General features: G+C 45.2%; 1 protein-coding gene and 1 long non-coding RNA gene across 3 annotated transcripts in view; one reads left to right on the forward strand and one right to left on the reverse strand.

Moving 5' to 3' along the window:
* PKD1L1 (polycystin 1 like 1, transient receptor potential channel interacting) overlaps positions 1-17,770 on the forward strand; it is a 181,230-nt gene that overhangs the window by 145,897 nt on the left and 17,563 nt on the right. Inside the window, exons 50-55 of the mRNA XM_063667326.1 lie at positions 471-575; positions 1,648-1,788; positions 6,700-6,834; positions 9,159-9,389; positions 13,868-14,029; positions 17,218-17,388. Of these exons, the coding sequence (XP_063523396.1) occupies positions 471-575; positions 1,648-1,788; positions 6,700-6,834; positions 9,159-9,389; positions 13,868-14,029; positions 17,218-17,388 (945 nt within the window). The remainder of the gene's footprint in view (positions 1-470; positions 576-1,647; positions 1,789-6,699; positions 6,835-9,158; positions 9,390-13,867; positions 14,030-17,217; positions 17,389-17,770) is intronic.
* LOC134739842 (uncharacterized) overlaps positions 13,795-17,770 on the reverse strand; it is a 32,996-nt gene continuing 29,020 nt past the window's right edge. For both annotated transcript variants that reach the window (XR_010126884.1, XR_010126883.1), the window contains exon 3: positions 13,795-16,425. This is a non-coding gene — a long non-coding RNA (uncharacterized LOC134739842). The remainder of the gene's footprint in view (positions 16,426-17,770) is intronic.

The following is a 17,770-nucleotide window of genomic DNA, read 5'->3' on the forward strand; positions in this document are numbered from 1 at the left end:
CACATACAGAACTTTAAGAAAGTGCTTATAAGGGAGCTTTAGAAGACTTTACTTGGCTGAGAAAACTAATATATATGTATATATAGTTCATATGTTATCTATTTCACATGTACACAGAAACTCACTCTTTTGAGTGGTGCCAAGGAAGGACTGGAGGATTGGCATGGAGGTCGGGAGGCCTAGTGGCTGTAGATGCCCGTACTCCATGCTTTCCCTGAGTGCAGAGACCATCTCGGGTTCTAACCCCTGGCATGGAGTTTCTGTGAGTGCTTGACTTTAGAGAGGCACCAAACCACCCCAAGTGCCTACAGAAGAGCAAGTTTAGGATTAAACCTCTGCAGAACAGGAAATGGGCTTGCATCCTAGCTACTCAAAGGTGATTGGCAGGGGAGCTGGTCACATGTTTAGACCTTCAAAAAACAATTTATCAGCATTCCTGTTGATCTTGTTGTTTACATTCTCTCCACCAGCTGGTCTTCCTGACACTCAGCCTGATCCACCTCTGTGTTCAACTCTACCGTATGATGGACAAGGGTGTCCTCAGCTACTGGCGAAAGCCAAGGAACTGGCTGGAGGTAGCCTCTCTAGTGTCATTTTCTTTTGAAAAATAACAATAAACTGTTTATATACTGAAAAAATAATTTAAATAAGAAATTGATTGTGCACTATCTACTGCCAACATTATTGCAGTTTTCTCCCTCTGTAGTGTTAATCTCAAAACAGCATTTGAGATCAGGCATCATTTAGTGTTGTTACAGTTAACGTCATGTACCACACGAATTTCAGCCAAGGTGGTGGTCCCATAAGATCATATGGTGCTAAGAAATTCCTGTCACCTAATGACATCTTGATTCTGACCTTGCATATAGGCCTAGGCTAAATATGTCTGTTTGTATCTTAGCTTTTAATAAAGAAGTTTAAAAATAAAAAATTAAAACAGAAATTTTAAAAATAGAAAAAAGCTTTTGGAATTAGGATATAAGGAAAATGTTTTTTGTACAGCTGTAAAGTGTGTTTGTGTTTTAAGCTGTGTTATTATAGAGTCAAAAAGTTAAAAAAATTAAAAAATTTTTAAGTAAAAGGGTTACAGTATGCTAAGGTTAATTTGTTACTGAAGAAAGAAAAATGTTTTACAAATTTAGTGTAGCCTAAGTGTGCAGCATTTATAAAGTCTACATTAGCATACAGTAATGCTCTAGGGCTTCACATTCACTCACTGCCTCACCCAGAGACACTTCTAGTCCTGCAAGTGCCATTCATGGTAAGTGCTGATACAGGTGGACCATTTTTTACCTTTTGTACTGTATTTTTACTGTATCTTTTCGATGCTTAGATATAGTTAGATACACCAGTACTTCACTGTGTTTGATTGCCTATAGTATTCAGTACGGGAACACGCTGCACAGGGTTGTAACCTGGGAACAATAAGCTGTCTCATATAGCCTAGGTGTGTGGAACTGTCTGTGTTTGCATAAGTGCACCCTATAATGTTCCCCCAAGGACAAAATCACCCAGCGATGAATTTCTCAGAAGGCATCCCTGTAGTTAAGTGACTCATGACTGTAACTTACAAACACATGTCACATGGGGTGCCAGGTAAGCCCTTCCTCAGGAGCCATCTGAGGACCTTTCTCTTGGATGTTGCAGCTCTCCATGGTTGGAGTGAGCCTCACCTACTATGCAGTTTCTGGCCACCTTGCTGCTCTTGCTGGAGATGTCACTGACCAGTTTCACAGAGGACTTTCCCAAGCATTTATGGACCTCACCCTTATGGCATCATGGAATCAGGTACACGGTGTGCTCAGGGCCATACAGATAGAGGCCATGCACTGTGATGCCATCCAAAAGGCAGAGGTCACACAAACTCTAGAAGGTGCAAGACAACAGATTTGTTCCATATTGAGAGATGATGCTCTGAGCTGGCAGATGGGAGTGGCCAGGACAGTGAAGGGCCTGAAGAGCTTGAGACGTGCTTTGAACACTGGGGTATGTGGATTCTGCGTGGAGCAGAACTCAAGAGCCTAGAATTCCCCCAGTGCCTCCAGGGGACGCTAAGGGGCACAGGAAGCAGGTGTTGATGCAGCGTGGAGGAAGGAGACTAGCACTGACTTGCTTAGACACACCATTTTCTCTCTTCATCCTGGCGACAGTCAAAAATGCAGGCAGTATTAGCCGCTTTGCAAGTGAAGACACCAAAGCTCACAGAGTATCAGGTCCCTCAACAGAGGGAAGTCTGGTTTCAAAGTCCCTGCACCTCCTTCCCCTAGGCAGCCCTTCCTGCAGGGAATGGTTCCCCACAGGGATGGGGGCTCCTATCAGGAGGACCAGGCAAATGTGCACAGATGGGCCTGGACGAGCCCTGGGGAGAGGGCCAATGAGACAGAGGAGGATCCCCCCACAACAGCATGGGACACTGCCTTCCTGTGGTGGTGGAAGATGAACCCACATGTTCTGCCTCCTTGCCCTGCTGCCTTCAGATCTAGCCCCTCCCCTCCCCTACCCTCCTTGTCCTCCTTTGCCCATCTAGAGGGCGGTCAGGGCCCCAGGGCCACCCCCAGGGCTGGATGAGTCCTATAGCAACTAGAGAACAAGGGCCAGTTCACCTCCATCTTCACGCCCCTTCTCCCCAGGTCCATCCATCTGCCCCACAACCTCCCTCTCACCCCTTGGCTCCTGTCCGCTGTGTAAGGAGAACCAGGCAGGATGAGGCTCATTTCCTCTATACTTCTGCTTCCTCCACCAGTGCCCCAGTCCCTGCCTCTTTGTTGGAGATCATTTTGTTGCAAGCAAGAGAAACTCCCTAGGCTAGAGGAAAGAAACAGGTTCTAAAGGAGCCCAAGCAGAAGATTTGGCTTTTCTCCTGAAGTAAAAAATACATGAATCTGATGAGACAGAACACTCGCACAAGCAAGGCAAAGCAGCTGTCACTCACAGATTGGCAGGGACAGCAGAAGCCTGGGCTGCATGGTGAGCCGGTGCCCCCAGCTCAGGAAAGCTGACCAGGGTGGAAAGAGTCCCGTCTGTGTGTGTCCCGACAGAATCTCGTCTGTGTTTGTCCCGACAGAGTCCCGTCTGTGTGTGTCCCGACAGAGTCCTGTCTATGTGTGTCCCACTTGCACCACTTCAGAGAGCCTGGAAAGCTGCCTGCCCTGAAGTTTCATAAGCTGGGGGAACATAACATGCTGTGCTAAAGTGTTAGAGGGCATCCTCTTCTCGGAGGAACTGACCAGAGCCCACGCTCTTCCACGTAGTTCCTCCTTATCTCTGGATATTGCATTCCTAGCACATTCAACAGTTATTGTGAGAACTATAAGCAAGAAAAGGGGAAGAGCTGGGCTGGCCAAGGCCAACCAGGGACCTGTTCTGCAGGCACTTATCAGCATCTAATGAAATCTGCATTAAGCAATTATTTGGTTTACTGTCTTCCCCCACAAGGCTGGAAACTGCAGAATAGAGAATGTATCTATTTTGTTCACTACTGCTCCCCTGGTACCAATATTAGGGCCTGATGAGGACTGGCTGCTTAATTTATTGGCATCTCTCTCTGGGACAGACAGCAAGCTTCCTGGTCTACCTTTTATAGTATAGCTCTGCTAGTCAACCCGCTTCCTACTATTTGAGTTCTGGCTTACCCACGTAACTGTGGTCTTGCATGGTCCTGTCGGCTACACTGCCGACATGCCTGACACTCCCTTGCCTGTGCTTAAAGGCCCACAGATGGTGGCTGGCTTTCTGTCTCTCAGTGCACAGCTTACAAGAGCATCTGATTAGTCACTGATTGGCCAGCAGGCATGGGCCTCAGGAAGACCGGGCAGAGTGAAACACTTTGTAGGATGTTCTTTTCACCTGATGTGTACAGGGGAGGTTTTCTAGAAGCAAGAGTAGGGCAAACATGAATCTGGTCTACATACTGACCTGGTGACTTGGAGTAAATAGCCTCCTCCTGACTTCTGACCTTGGGAAGTGAGTTCATCCTTATATCCCTTTTCCCCACTGATGTCCTATCTTTCTCATTATGTTCCCTGCCCCTGCCAGAAAAACTTACCTGGGGAGAGTCCCTCTTCCCTGGGGATCCTGTCTAAGGCAGATGCCAATTTCCAATTCTTCAATTAGCTTCTGAGAAGAGCCGACATGTATTGAGGTTCACTCCTGCCAGGCACTAAATTCTATATAGTCAAGTGTATGTTAAGCTATCCAACCATCTAATGAAACAGGTACTAGTATGCCACCCATCTAGACCGAGGCTCTGAAAAGTTAAGCAACTGGCACAAGGTCACTCACATTGACATAGGAGCTGCACTGGAACTGGCCTCTGATCTTGGGGTCCTGGGTAGCTGCATTCCTAAGCACAGAACTATAATGCAATGGAACGGCCCTCCAAGGACATGGTCCACACTGTCCTGACCCAGGAGCGCTCAAGGCAGGAACCTGTATCTCACACCATTCAGCTGTATTGTTGTGTTGCTGTGTGTTCAGGGCCAGCTTTTGGGAAATGTGCAGTGTAGACAATGTTTGTCTTCTGAGGTGCCCTCGTGTACCCGTCTCTGTTTTGGCACCTTGGCCTGTGCCCACACTACGGCTTTCCCTCCTAATTCCACTTCTGTGGGCACCTCTTGTGCTGTTTGTCAAATTATTCTCTGTAGAGACAGTTAGAGGAATTTAGCTCTAACTTCAATGTAGGCTGCATCCCAGGTGCTGGAAGAACGAGTCGTCTTCAAGATAAACACAAATGACTTTCTAATGATGGAATTTAACACCCAGGATTAAAGAGCTATGATTTGAGTGTGTGAAAATGAAAGTGCACAGGCTTTAGAATCAGCAGACCTAAAACTCGCTCCCAGCTCCTCTTTGACCACGTGCCGTTGGGCAAGTTTCTTAACTTTCTTCAAGTCTTAATAAGGTAGAACTATGATACATATCTTGGGGGTTTTGCTAGGATTTGAATGTGTGTGTGTGTGTGTGTGTGTGTATTTGTACAGGCACATTCAAACATATCCTTGGAACAGCTTGGCACCTAGCAGATGTTCCATAAATGAAATTCATAATAATGGCAATTACTCGGAAGGCTTTATGGCATCCCTCAATCAGATGGAGGCAAGAAAGGGGCCCTTCCACTCTGTCCACAGGAGGTTTATAGCCGTGTTGTCCAATAGTCACCACTAGCCACACGTGGCTATTGAGAACTTGAAATGTGGCTAGTCCAAACTGAGATGGGCTGTGAGTGTAAAATACTCACTGGATTTCATAAACTTAGTATGAAAATTAAAAATGTGCTGGGCGCAGTGGCTCACGCCGATAATCCTAGCATTTTGGGAGGCCAAGGCGGGCAGATTGCCTGAGTTCAGGAGTTCAAGACCAGCCTGAGCAACATGGTGAAATCCTGTCTCTGTTAAAATACAAAAAAAAAAAATAGCCACTGTGGTGGCATGTGCCTGTAGTCCCAGCTACTCGGTAGGCTGAGACAGGAGAATTGCTTGAACTCACCAAGAGGCAGAGGTTGCAGTGAGCCGAGATCCTGCCACTCAAGCCTGGGTAGCAGATTGAGACTCCATCTCAAAAAAAAAAAAAAAAAAATTAAAAATGTAAAATATCTCAATAATTTTTATGTTGGTTACATATTGACATGATGCTATTTTATATGATTTTACATGTACTAATTTAAACAAAATATATTATAAAACAAATTTACTCTGTTTAATTGTACTTTTTAAAATGTGACTACTAGAAAAATTCCACCCATAACTTGCATTGCATTTTTCTTGGCCGGTGCTAGCTAAAGCCCCATTCATCCCCATTCACCCATGTGCGGCCCTGCCTGCTCTGAAGGGAACCTGAGGGGTGACAGCCACTCACAGCTTCTCTAGGTTTTGGTTGTCAGAAGTCATTGTTGACTTTGTCCCAATTACTGAGGAAATAAAACAAACAGAAAACCTTGATTCATTGCCCATATAGATTTTAAACCATCCAGCTGTCATTTCTTTTCTCTTGGGCTTACAATTTTGGTGAGAGCATATGAGATCATACACCCAAAAGTACTTTCCCCATAAGCCCCTGGTAGGGAGGGGAGAAGGGAGCAGCCTTCCTAGAGGCCTTGTGAATGTGGACGAGTCCGTAAGGCTGTTTGCCCCTGGGTCTGCCATGCCCCCAGTTGTACTATGTTTGTCTGTTCACACTGTTTATCTGAGCCATAGACTCTAGAGCTATAAAAGGGGAGTGCCTCCTGTATTTGCGAGGATTACGTTTTTAAAAACCTACTTGGAAAGTGTTGGTGCCCTATTCTGTACATGTATCCGGGGGGAAGGAAATAAAGCATGCACCAAATACTTCTTTGAGTCCCCTCCATGGTGATGATTTTCTTATAGCCCAGTAGATTGAGGCGCAGACAGGGAGAACAGACGTGGGGTGGACAGAGTCCCATCTGTGTGTGCCTGCTAGACCTGCTCCATCCTGGTGTTCAAAGAAATGGCCAGGCCAGAATTCAGAGCAGGTCTTCTCAAAATGTGTTATGATTTGTATTTACCCCTAGTTCCAACTCATTCTCCTCTCAGACATCTGCACTTGATGTCCCTCGGAGACTCATGGGTCTATATAACATCATCAAATCCAGTGAACTCTTTATGCATGACTGACAGCTGTGAATATGTCTGCACCTTTCAGTGACTGGCATGGCACACTGACTGTTCTGTTCTTCTGTCTCAGAGGGCTCGATGGCTCCGGGGAATCCTCTTATTCCTCTTCACATTAAAATGCATCTATCTTCCTGGCATTCGAAACACAATGGCATCCTGCTCCTCCATGATGCGCCACTCACTCCCCAACATCTTTGTAGCAGGGGTAAGAACTCTCACCTTTATCAGGTGATTTCTCTTGTAAACCATTGATCTGTGTACTCTTGTCAGCCTTTCTCAAGGGAAAAACAAACTGCTCTCAAGGTAAACACCGTCTAGAATTCCAGTCTTCTAATCCCTTACAGTGTGGTTTTAGATAACTGATATCAATAGTTACATAGTACAACAATAACCATGATTTATGAAACACTTGCTCTGTACTATACCTTACAACAGCGTGTTATTATTACTAATATAAGTAGTTATTATCACCTACTGAGCTATCTCTAAGTGCCAGGAATGGCACTTTGGGCCTCTCATAGGTTACTTCATTTAACTATCACAACCAAGCTATCTATGGGCAGGCACAGTTCTTCTTAGAAGATTCTCAGGATTTCCTGGCTCAAACCCCAGGGCACAGCCAAGTCTTCCTCCAGGGCTAGCCCTGAAGTCTGGTCTGGAGGGTGAAGCTCCAAATCAACAGGTCCAGAGTACAGCTTGGAGCCCTGATGAAGTTCCTGGGGTGCTGTTGATTCCGATCTGGTCCCAGCAGGGAAAGAGCTTTCTCCAACCTGACAGGCCCTAGTACAGCACAGAATTGCAATCAGGGCCGAGGGAAAGTCTAGGCCAAGTTCCCTGAGTTAGGAGGCTCTGGCTGTCAGGATCCAAGCCACACAGGACACCAAGCACAGGTCTCCTGCTCCAGGGAAGGGGTTCCCCAAGCCCTATTCGCCTTACACTGGAGGAGCATGCTCAGCAAACCAGGGCAGAGAGGACGAACCTGAGAGTCAGAGAGCGCGGCATTTGAACCTGGCTGTCCCACGCTTCAGCTCACTGTTGTTAGCACCAGCCAGTTGCCCAACCTCTGCCTCCAGAAAAAGCATCGATGATGTTTGCCCCGAAGGTTACTATTGGCCTTTGAGATTATATGCATGTAGAATTTATGGAGTGATTAAACTAGTCATTATTAAGACCATTTAGCAACACGCAAAAATGCTTTTTTTTTTTTTTTTTTTTTTTAGATAGAGTCTCGCTCTGTCACCCAGGCTGGAGTGCAGTGGTGCAGTCTCAGCTTACTGCAAGCTCCACCTCCCGGATTCATGCCATTTTTCTGCCTCAGCCTCCTGAGTAGCTGGGACTACAGGCGCCTGCCGCCACGTCTGGCTAATTTTTTGTATTTTTAGTAGAGATGGGGTTTCACCGTGTTAGCCAGGATGGTCTCGATCTCCTGACCTCGTGATCTGCCCGCCTCGGCCTCCCAAAGTGCTGGGATTACAGGTGTGAGCCACCGCGCCCAGCCAAAAATGCTTTTATGTAACGAAAAAAAAAGCCCAGAATATAAATAATTTGTGTCCAAATTAAGTAGCAGAATTCTAACTGTGCAGCAAGTATAGATGCATAGGCATCAAGAGGAGACCAGGAGACCACACAGCTCAATTTGTCCAGTTGTAGACTCATAGATTGTGCTTTCTTTCTTCTGAGTTCCACTGATGTCTGATTTCACTTGTGGAGTAAGTAATACTAAAACGAGTCCCAGTGCATTCGTAGGAAAGTCTTTGGGTACCTGTCCAGGCTTGTACATGAATCCAGCAAGGACCCACACAGAACGCAGCCTGTGACTACAGCTGCAGCTAGGTAGGGCCTGTCTGTAGGCCTGTCCACAGTCTACACACACAGCCCCATGTGGACCTACGGGACGACCGCCTGATGGTCTGACATCCAGGCTGAGAAAATACTTGTCAGCACCAGAGCTGGTTGGAGCAGATGGGGTGAGAAGCATGAACGGAGCCAGTGATACAACCCCTCAGATCCCAGGCCAAGTTCCCAGTCTGTTATGACAACCAGGACCATGAAACTTAACCTGAACCAAATTTACATCAAAATTGGAAAGGCTTCCTGATGCTTCCTAAGTGATTCATTTTACTAAGCTCTGGCCAGGTGCGGGGGACATAAAGATCATGAGGGAGCTGCCCCCTCATGGCAACCATGGCCTCCTAAGGGAGCCAAAGGCCAGGGGAGCAGGCTGCTTGTCACCACAGGCAGAGGAGGCAGCTGAGGAGAGGAGAGGTCACTGGCAGGAAGAGCCCTTGGAAAGGAGGAGGGAGACCAGCCACAGTGTGGGAGGCTGGTGGGGTGGGAGGAGGGAGGCCTGGGAGACGGGTGAGAGGGCGACATACGCCTTTTGGGTTCAAAACCAGAGATGACATGATTGATCCACACTCCCAAAACTGCCCCTCCAAGTTTGTCTCTATTTTCAACATTTGGAAGTTGAGTCTTCCACTCCTAAGAAGAGGTGACAAGGTCAGTGCTCACTGGATTTTCTTTCTGCAGCTGGCGGGGGCCCTGATGCTGGCCGCCCTCTCCCACCTGCGCCAATTTCTGCTCTCTATATGGGTTCTACCACCTGGCACCTTCACAGACGCCTTCCCCACGCTGCTGTTTCATTTTCCCAGAAGAAGCCAAAAAGACTGCCTCCTTGGCCTTTCCAAGTCTGACCAGCAGGCCATGGCTTGTTACTTTGGGATCCTTTTAATAGTCTCTGCCACACTGTGTTTTGGAATGGTAAGTACACACGTCCCCAACTTTCAAGTTATGGTTTGTAAAAGTTTCATTTGCTGTTGGGGTGAAACTCTGGTCCATGTGGACAGGGCCAGGCAACACAGGCCAGATCTCATGGTAATGAATTCCTGCCGTCCAGTTCACCTGCCCTGGGAGGTCAGGTCAGTCAAACACAGTTAGTTTGACTCTCCCTTACTCTAGAATAGTCCAGCACGAGAGCAGCCACCCCAGGGTGCCACCTCCTCCAGGAAGCTTCCCTGGCCCCCCTCATTCTGCACTGAATCACATCATTTCTTGCTGTGAACTTCATCTGCAATCTCACACTGCCTCAGGGGTATCTGTTGCCTTTTCTCAATCTTTCCATCTTATCAGAGTTGCACTCCCATCAGCCACCTCCACTGGACGTGTTCTCCAGGCTAGGGGCTGAAGGAGGAATGGCTCCCTGTTTCATGCCGTCCTACTGATCTGCCACTAGCAAATCTAGTCATGTCATACATGGCTTAAACTCCTTCAACGGAAGAAGAGGCTCCCCCTTGGTCTTGTCCTGTTGCCTGGACTTGGAGTCAACAGATTTAGCAAATAAAACTGGAACCCAGTTACGGTTAAGTTTCAGTAAACAATGGAAAAGTTTTCAGTATTAGTAAGCCCCCTACAGCAGTTCAAACATATTTATGTTAAAATTTATTTGTTGTTGACCTGAAATTAAAATGCAGCTGAGTGTCTTATATTTTACCCCTACCTGTCGAGGCTCCCACCTGCTCTGCCCAGCCCGACCCAGGATTGCTATGCCCACATTGCAAAGGTGGAGCTCATCACTTCCATTTCCAGAAGGCCCTACAGGTGTTCCTATGGAAGGCTCAGGGTTGGGACCCCTGCTCTGTGCTTGACTAAGCCTATAGGCTTGCTGTCCATACTTACTGAACATGCCATCCCTCAGATCCCTCCACTGTGACTCGTTCAGCGTTAAGTTCTAAGACAGGGTCAGTGTGGTGTTCCCTCTAGAAGCTCTCCCAGCACCGATTCTCCCCTGGACCCCCAAAGGCTCTGAGCATGCCTCCTCATTGCACTCATTGTCTTGTGCTGTTGATTTTTGTCTCCTTTTGAACTCTAGCCACATTCCTAGCAGGCATATTGGTGTGCCTGCCTTCTAGGGTAGTAGTTCCTGACACATTGTAGAGCCCACTGCAAGTTCAGTAATTTGAATATTCAAGCTTTTTAAGTGGATAAAAGTTCTCTGCAGTCCTTAAAAGTCTACTGGTATTCTAGTTTAGTAGCTAGAGGGAAACTAAAAGTTTCCCTCAGGCTACTCAGGCCCGAGTCCTTTGCTTTTATCAATGATCCTAGCTCCCTACTCTTGCTCATCCATGAATGCATAAATCCATTGATCACCCATCCACACACCTACTCACCAAACTAGTTACCTGTCCACCTATCCACCCACCCATCCATCCATCAATCCACTCATTTGTTCATTCATGCACTCATTCATTCAACAAAAACCTAAAGAATGCCCGTTATATTCAGGCAATGGTGAAACAAATATAATAACTGGTTCCTGCCTCAGGGAGCTCACAGTCCATAGGGGAAGACTGGCGTATACAAATAATTATGGCAATTTTTATATTTTGAATACAGTTTTTCAACTGGATATGTGATTTGTAAACCTGTAGCTTCTCCTTTTATTCTCTTAATAGCATCTCTACAGAGCAGAAGTTGTAAATTTTAATAAAGGCCAGTTTTTCAATGTTTTCTTTTATGGATTTTGCTGTCGGTGTCCTGGTTCAAATGAATTGCCAAACCCAAGGTCACATATTTTCTCCTATTATTTTCTTCTAGAATTTTTTTTTTTTTTTTTTTTTTTTTTTTTTTTTTGAGACAGAGTCTCACTCTGTCGCCCAGGTTGGAGTGCAGTGGTGTGATCTCAGATCACTGCAACCTCTGCCTCCCAGGTTCAAGTGATTCTCCTGCCTCAGTCTCCTGAGTAGCTGGGATTACAGGCATGTGCCACCACACCCAGCTAATTTTGTATTTTTAGTAGAGACAGGGTTTCGCCATGTTGGTAAGGCTGGTCTCGAACTCCTGACCTCGTGATCCTCCCGCCTCAGCCTCCCAAAGTGCTGGGATTACAGACGTGAGCCCCTGCACCCGGCCTTTCTTCTAGAATTTTTATAGTTTTATGTTTTACATTTAGGTTAATCATCTGTTTTAAGCTAATTTTAGTAAGATGTGAGGTATGGAACAGAGTTCCTGTTTTTTATAAATGAATATCCAATTATTCCAGCACAATTTTTTTAAAGAATATTTACTCCATTGAATTGGCTTTACAACTTTGTCAAAAAGCAATTGACTGCATCTGTGTGGATCTATATCTGGGTTCTCTATTCTACTCCATTGATCTTTCCTTTAGCCAATCCCATGAGGTCTTTATCACTCTGTGGCAAATCTTAAAGTAGCATGGATGAGTCCTCCAGCTTTGTTCTGTTTTGATTATAGGTGTTCTAGCTCTTTTGCCTTTCGATATAAGTTTTAGAATCATCTTGTTACTATCTTTTTAAAAAATCATGTTGGTGTTTTGATTGAGCTTGCTGTGGAATTATAAATCAAATTTGGGGAGAATTGGCATCCTAATAATATTAAGCTTTTTCAATCCTAGAATTCTGTATTTCTCTCCATTTATTTAGATACTCTTTGATTTTTTTCATCACTGTTTTATAGTTCTCAGCATACAGATCCTACACAATTATAGGCAATTTTAAAGCCTAACTAGAAGTGTCCTCAAAGAACAAGAAACTTAGATCAGAGACTCATTTATTCTTCCTAAGGAGACCAGGGAATCTTCATACAACAGGAGAGGGAGCCTTGATGAGGAGTTCCACTCATGGTGACGACTCCTGAGAGCAGCATTTTAGATACGGGGCATGCAGGAAGGGCCATGCTGGAGTTCTGGGTCAAGTGGACATTATGTTGAAAAGGATGGTTGGAGTCAGGAATGGAGGGCCTTGAATGTCATGCTTAGGCACCTGGATGCTATCTTCTGAGACAGGCAGGCAATATTGCATTGACGTCTCTGGGTGCAAGAGTCAGGCCTTGCCGTCCCCCATGGGTGTTTTGCTGGTAAAGCCGGGAGGCCTCAGACCTACACACCAGTGGCTTACCCTTTCAGGCTCCTGAGCATCTTTGCAGAGTTCTGAAACTTTGTGAGGGGTTCGAGGGATTTGGGGACCAATCAAGAACAAACTTATGACCACAAGAGATGATAACACACACAAGCTTTATCTGGGTAATGTTTTGAAGTGTTTCCATGTGGGGGAACTCCCTCATGCTTCATGCTATGAAACCATCCACAGGTTTACAGCGTAGGGGCCAAGAACAATCCAAAAAGGAAGAAGAGCAAGGGCAATCTCAGGGGAGAGAGGCAGCAGAGAGGGAGCTTACCCCTTAGAGGATGCTGCTTAGCAACATGGAGGGGAGGCTCTGGGTCAGAAAGCTCCTGAGGCCAGCAGCAGCTTGGGGCCTTATAACATTATCAGTGGGTAACAGCTGTCCCCTGAGGTTTTGCAGGGTGTGTAAAGCTGACAGGCTTTAAATGGCTAAAATGTTTGTTTGGGTGTTTTTTTTTTGTTTTTCTGTTTTTTTGTTTTGAGATGGAGTCTTGCTCTGTCGCCCAGGCTGGAGTGCAGTGGTGCAATCTCGGCTCACTGCAAGCTCCGCCTCCCGGGTTCACGCCATTCTTCTGCCTCAGCCTCCTGAGTAGCTGGGACTACCGGTGCCCACCACCACGCCCGGCTAATTTTTTTTTTGTAATTTTAGTAGAGACAGGGTTTCACCATGTTAGCCAGGATGGTTTCGATCTCCTGACCTCATGATCCACCCGCCTTGTCCTCCCAAAGTGCTGGGATTACAGGCGTGAGCCACCGTGCCCAGCCCTGTTTTGGTTATTTTTTAAACAACTGGATGTGTAAAAATTTGAATTTGGTACCAGTAGGCTTTTGAGCTTACAGCTTACAGCCTGCAGTGAAGAAATAAACCACCTGGAGGCTTATAGAGCACATGTTGAGGGCACAACAACTTGCTGAGCCCAAGACCCTTTCTGGTCTCCCAGGCACAGGCACAGGCCTCTCTCCTGAGACTCACCCACAGCTCAGAATGGCCCACCAGGGGACACCGAAACTGAGACACAGACTTTACATATGGGCATGCACATCGCGTTGATAATCTCAGTCTCCAAAGTTAGATACTGAAAACAACCTTTATAATACAATGAATTTCCATTGCTGAGATCGTCTTACTGCCATTTAGTTCAATTCAGGAGAGGTATTTTCCTGATTTTGCTTTTTTTCACCAAGAAATCACTATTTTACCAAAAGGTCATAAAGTAGCATCATCAGATATAATCTCCATTGCATAGTTTATCATATTAACAAAGCTCTTTATTTAGGCTGCTAACATGAAATTTGTCTTTATTTTTTTCTTTTTCCTAGCTGAGAGGTTTTCTCATGACTTTACCCCAAAAAAGAAAATCTTTTCAAAGTAAATCTTTTGTGAGACTTAAAGATGTCACTGCTTATGTGTGGGAAAAGGTCCTCACCTTTCTGAGACTGGAAACACCAAAGTTGGAAGAGGCTGAGATGGTTGAGAATCACGTAAGCTGTGAGATCTTGGATTACTGAGCATGATAGCACACACTCAAGATGATGGTTTCATTGCAGAATTTTGCTTTCAGTTATCAAAGCATGAGTATGTTTCCATGCCACATCTCCTTGCAAAGCCACAAAATTAGTCTCAATCATAGTGGAACTCACGGAATTTTCCCTTGCAATTCCAAAACACTTTACAGATTACCAAGCACATTCTCCTGCATTAACTCACTATATCCTTATAGTGACCTGTACGGTTGGAAAGACAGAGTTTATGGTCTTCTCCAGGACACAGACATGCTGTATTCTGTCCCCTGAGTTAGAGTTAGTCATTTGCTTTTGGTGCCTGCTATCAAACCCAGACTTCTATCCAAAACATGGAGCCTTAGGTGCATTACTTGAGTTCAGTCACCCCAGACATGCATGTAAACAAATCAAACCAGGTGTTTGCACACTGAATACTCACTTTCTTCCATGGCTGATGTATTAGTTCGTTTTCATACTGCTGATAAAGACATACCCAAAACTGGGAACAAAAAGAACTTTAACTGGACTTAATTTCCACATGACTCGGGAGGCCTCAGATTCATGGTGGGAGGTGAAAGGCACTTCTTACATGGTGGCATCAAGAGAAAAATGATCCAGATGCAAAAGTGGAAACCCGTTATAAATGATCAGATCTTGTGAGACTTCTTCACTATCACAAGAATAGCATGAGAAAGACAAGCCCCTATGATTCAATTACCTCCCACTAGGTCCCTCCCACAACATGTGGGAATTCTGGGAGATATAATTCTACTTGAGATTTGAATAGGGACACAGCCAAACAATATCATTCTGCCCCTGGCCCCTCCAAATCTCATGTCCTCACATTTCAAAACCAATTATGCCTTCCCAAAAGTCCCCCAAAGTCTTAACTCGTTTTAGCATTAACCCAAAAGTCCACAGTCCAAAGTGTCATCGGAGACAAGGCAAGTCCCTTCCGCCTATGAGCCTGTAAAATCAAAAATAGTTACTTCCTAGATACAATGGGGGTGCAGGGATTGGGTAAATACAACTGTTCCAAATGGGAGAAATTGGCCAAAACCAAGGGGTTACAGGCCCCATACCAGTCCAAAATCCAACAAGTCAATCAAATTTTAAAGCTCCAAAATGATCTCCTTTGATTCCAGGGCTCACATGTAGGTCATGCTGATGCAAGAGGTGGGTTCCCATGGTCTTGGGCAGCTCTGCCCCTGTAGCTTTGCAGGGTACAGCCTCCCTCCTGGCTGCTTTCATGGGCTGGCGTTGAGTGTCTGTGGCTTTTCCAGGTGCACAGTGCAAGTTGTCAAAGGATCCACCATTCTGGGGTCTGGAGGATGGTGGCCCTCTTCTCACAGCTCCACTAGGTCCCTTCCACACTGCCCTAGCAGTTCTCCATAAGGGCCCCACCCCTGCAGAAAACTTTTGCCTGGGCATCCAGGCATTTCCATGCATCTTCTGAAATCTAGGCTGAGGTTCCTAAACCTCAATTCTTGACTTCTATGCACCCATAGGCTCAATACCACATGGAAGCTGCCAAGGCTTGGGGCTTCCACTCTCTGAAGCCACAGCCCAAGTTGTACATTGGCCCCCTCTGGCCATGGCTAGAGCAGCTGGGACACAGGGCACCAAGTCTCTAGGCTGCACACAGCACAGAGAACCTGGGCCCAGTCCACTAAACCACTTATTCCTCCTTGGCCTCCAGGCCTGTGATGGGAGATGCTGCTGTGAAGGTCTCTGACATGACTTGGAGACATTTTCCCCATGGCCTTGGGGATTACCTTAGGCTCCTTGCTACTTATGCAAATTTCTGCAGCTGGCTTGAACTTCTCCCCAGAAAATGAGTTTTTCTTTTCCACTGCATTGTCAGGCTGCAAATTTCTTTAACTTTTATGCTCCATTTCCCATTTAAAATGGAATGCTTTTAACAGCACCCAAGTCACCTTTTGAATGCTTTACTGCTTAGAAATTTCTTCTGCCAGATACCCTAAATCATCTCTCTCAAGTTCAAAGTTCCACAAATCTCTACGGCAGGGGCAAAATGCCGCCAGTCTCTGCTAAAACATAACAAGAGTCACCTTTGCTCCAGTTCCCAACAAGTTCTTTATCTCCATCTGAGACCACCTCAGCCTGGACTTTATTGTTCATATCACTATCAGCATTTTTGTCAAAGTCATTCAATAAGTCTCTAGGAGGTTCCAAACTTTCCCACATTTTCCTGTCTTCTTCTGAGCCCTCCAAACTGTTCCAACCTCTGCCTGTTATCAAGTTCCAAAGTCACTTTCACATTTTTGGGTATTTTTTCAGCAACACCGCACTCTACTGGTACCAATTTACTGTTTTAGTTCATTTTCAAGCTGCTGATAAAGACATACCTGAAACTGGGGACAAAAAGAGATTTAATTGGACTTACAGTTCCACATGGCTGGGGAGGCCTCAGAATCATGGCGAGAGGTGAAAGGCACATCTTACGTGGCAGCGGCAAGAGAAAAATGAGCAAGATGCAAAAGCGGAAACACCTGATAAGCCATCAGATCTCATGAGATCTTATTCACGATCACAAGAATAGCACGGGAAAGACCAACCCCCATGATTCAATTACCTCCCCCTAGGTCCCTCCCACAACACAGGAATTCTGGGAGATACAAATTCAAGTTGAGATTTGAATGGGGACACAACCAAACCATATCAGGTGATATTTAAGCATCATCCAGTAAGGTTCTGAAGGCAGTCATATGTAATCACGGTACTGTACATTTTGATAGGGCTTTATTCTCTGTCATGTGCTTCCCCATCCATTATTGCCTTATTTTTTTAATAGTGCTCAATAAAGATTTATTAATTGAAAGGATGAAAGAGTGACCTCATTTTCCCATAGCAGCACAATGCATTACTGCCTTTAAATCCATGCAATAGTTTTTTTATGTAGGCATTATTAACTGTAACATTTACATGTATATCTGTATATGTACATTATTAATGAAGCAACTGAGATATAGAGACGTAAGAGTAGGCCCAGCACCCAGGTCTTCTAACTGCAGGCAGATTCAGTATGTTTCCTAACATAGCCCAATACTGTCTACGGATGATACCCCTAAATGCTTCACATAATGAGGAAAGAGGGATAATGAGATTCTTGAATGCATTTACTAATCTAATTTTCTTCCCTTCAGAATTACTACTTGGATGAATTTGCAAATCTGTTGGACGAACTTCTGATGAAGATTAATGGTTTGTCTGACAGCCTACAACTCCCCCTTCTGGAAAAAACATCCAACAGCACAGGGGAGGCAAGGACAGAAGAGAGTCCCTTAGTGGACATTTCTAGTTACCAAGCTACTGAGGTAAGACCATGCAAAATTATTTATGTCAATTTTCTTTATAGCAATTTAAGTTCTAAAGGAGTTTTGGAATAGTTGTTTTTCCAAATTATAAGGTCCATTTGCATAAATATTCTCTAGATATCATACTGCTGATAAGATATGCTCTGGCCAGAACTAAAGAACCACTTAAAAATTTAAAGTTCATGATGTGACTTCCAGTTTAAAATGGTAGCATAAGTATCTATCTGCCCCTTATTTCTGATTACAACTGAAATCAACAAGGAGACTGAGAAACAGAAATGGAAACTCGATCTTCCCAGAAACAAAAAAACCCCAGAAATCTATGGTCCAGAATATGACCAGTAATCTCAAGAATGGATGCCAAGAACAGTAAAACTTAGAC

The sequence above is a fragment of the Pongo pygmaeus genome, chromosome 6, assembly GCF_028885625.2.
Source record: "Pongo pygmaeus isolate AG05252 chromosome 6, NHGRI_mPonPyg2-v2.0_pri, whole genome shotgun sequence".
Classification (NCBI taxonomy): Eukaryota; Metazoa; Chordata; class Mammalia; order Primates; family Hominidae; genus Pongo; species Pongo pygmaeus.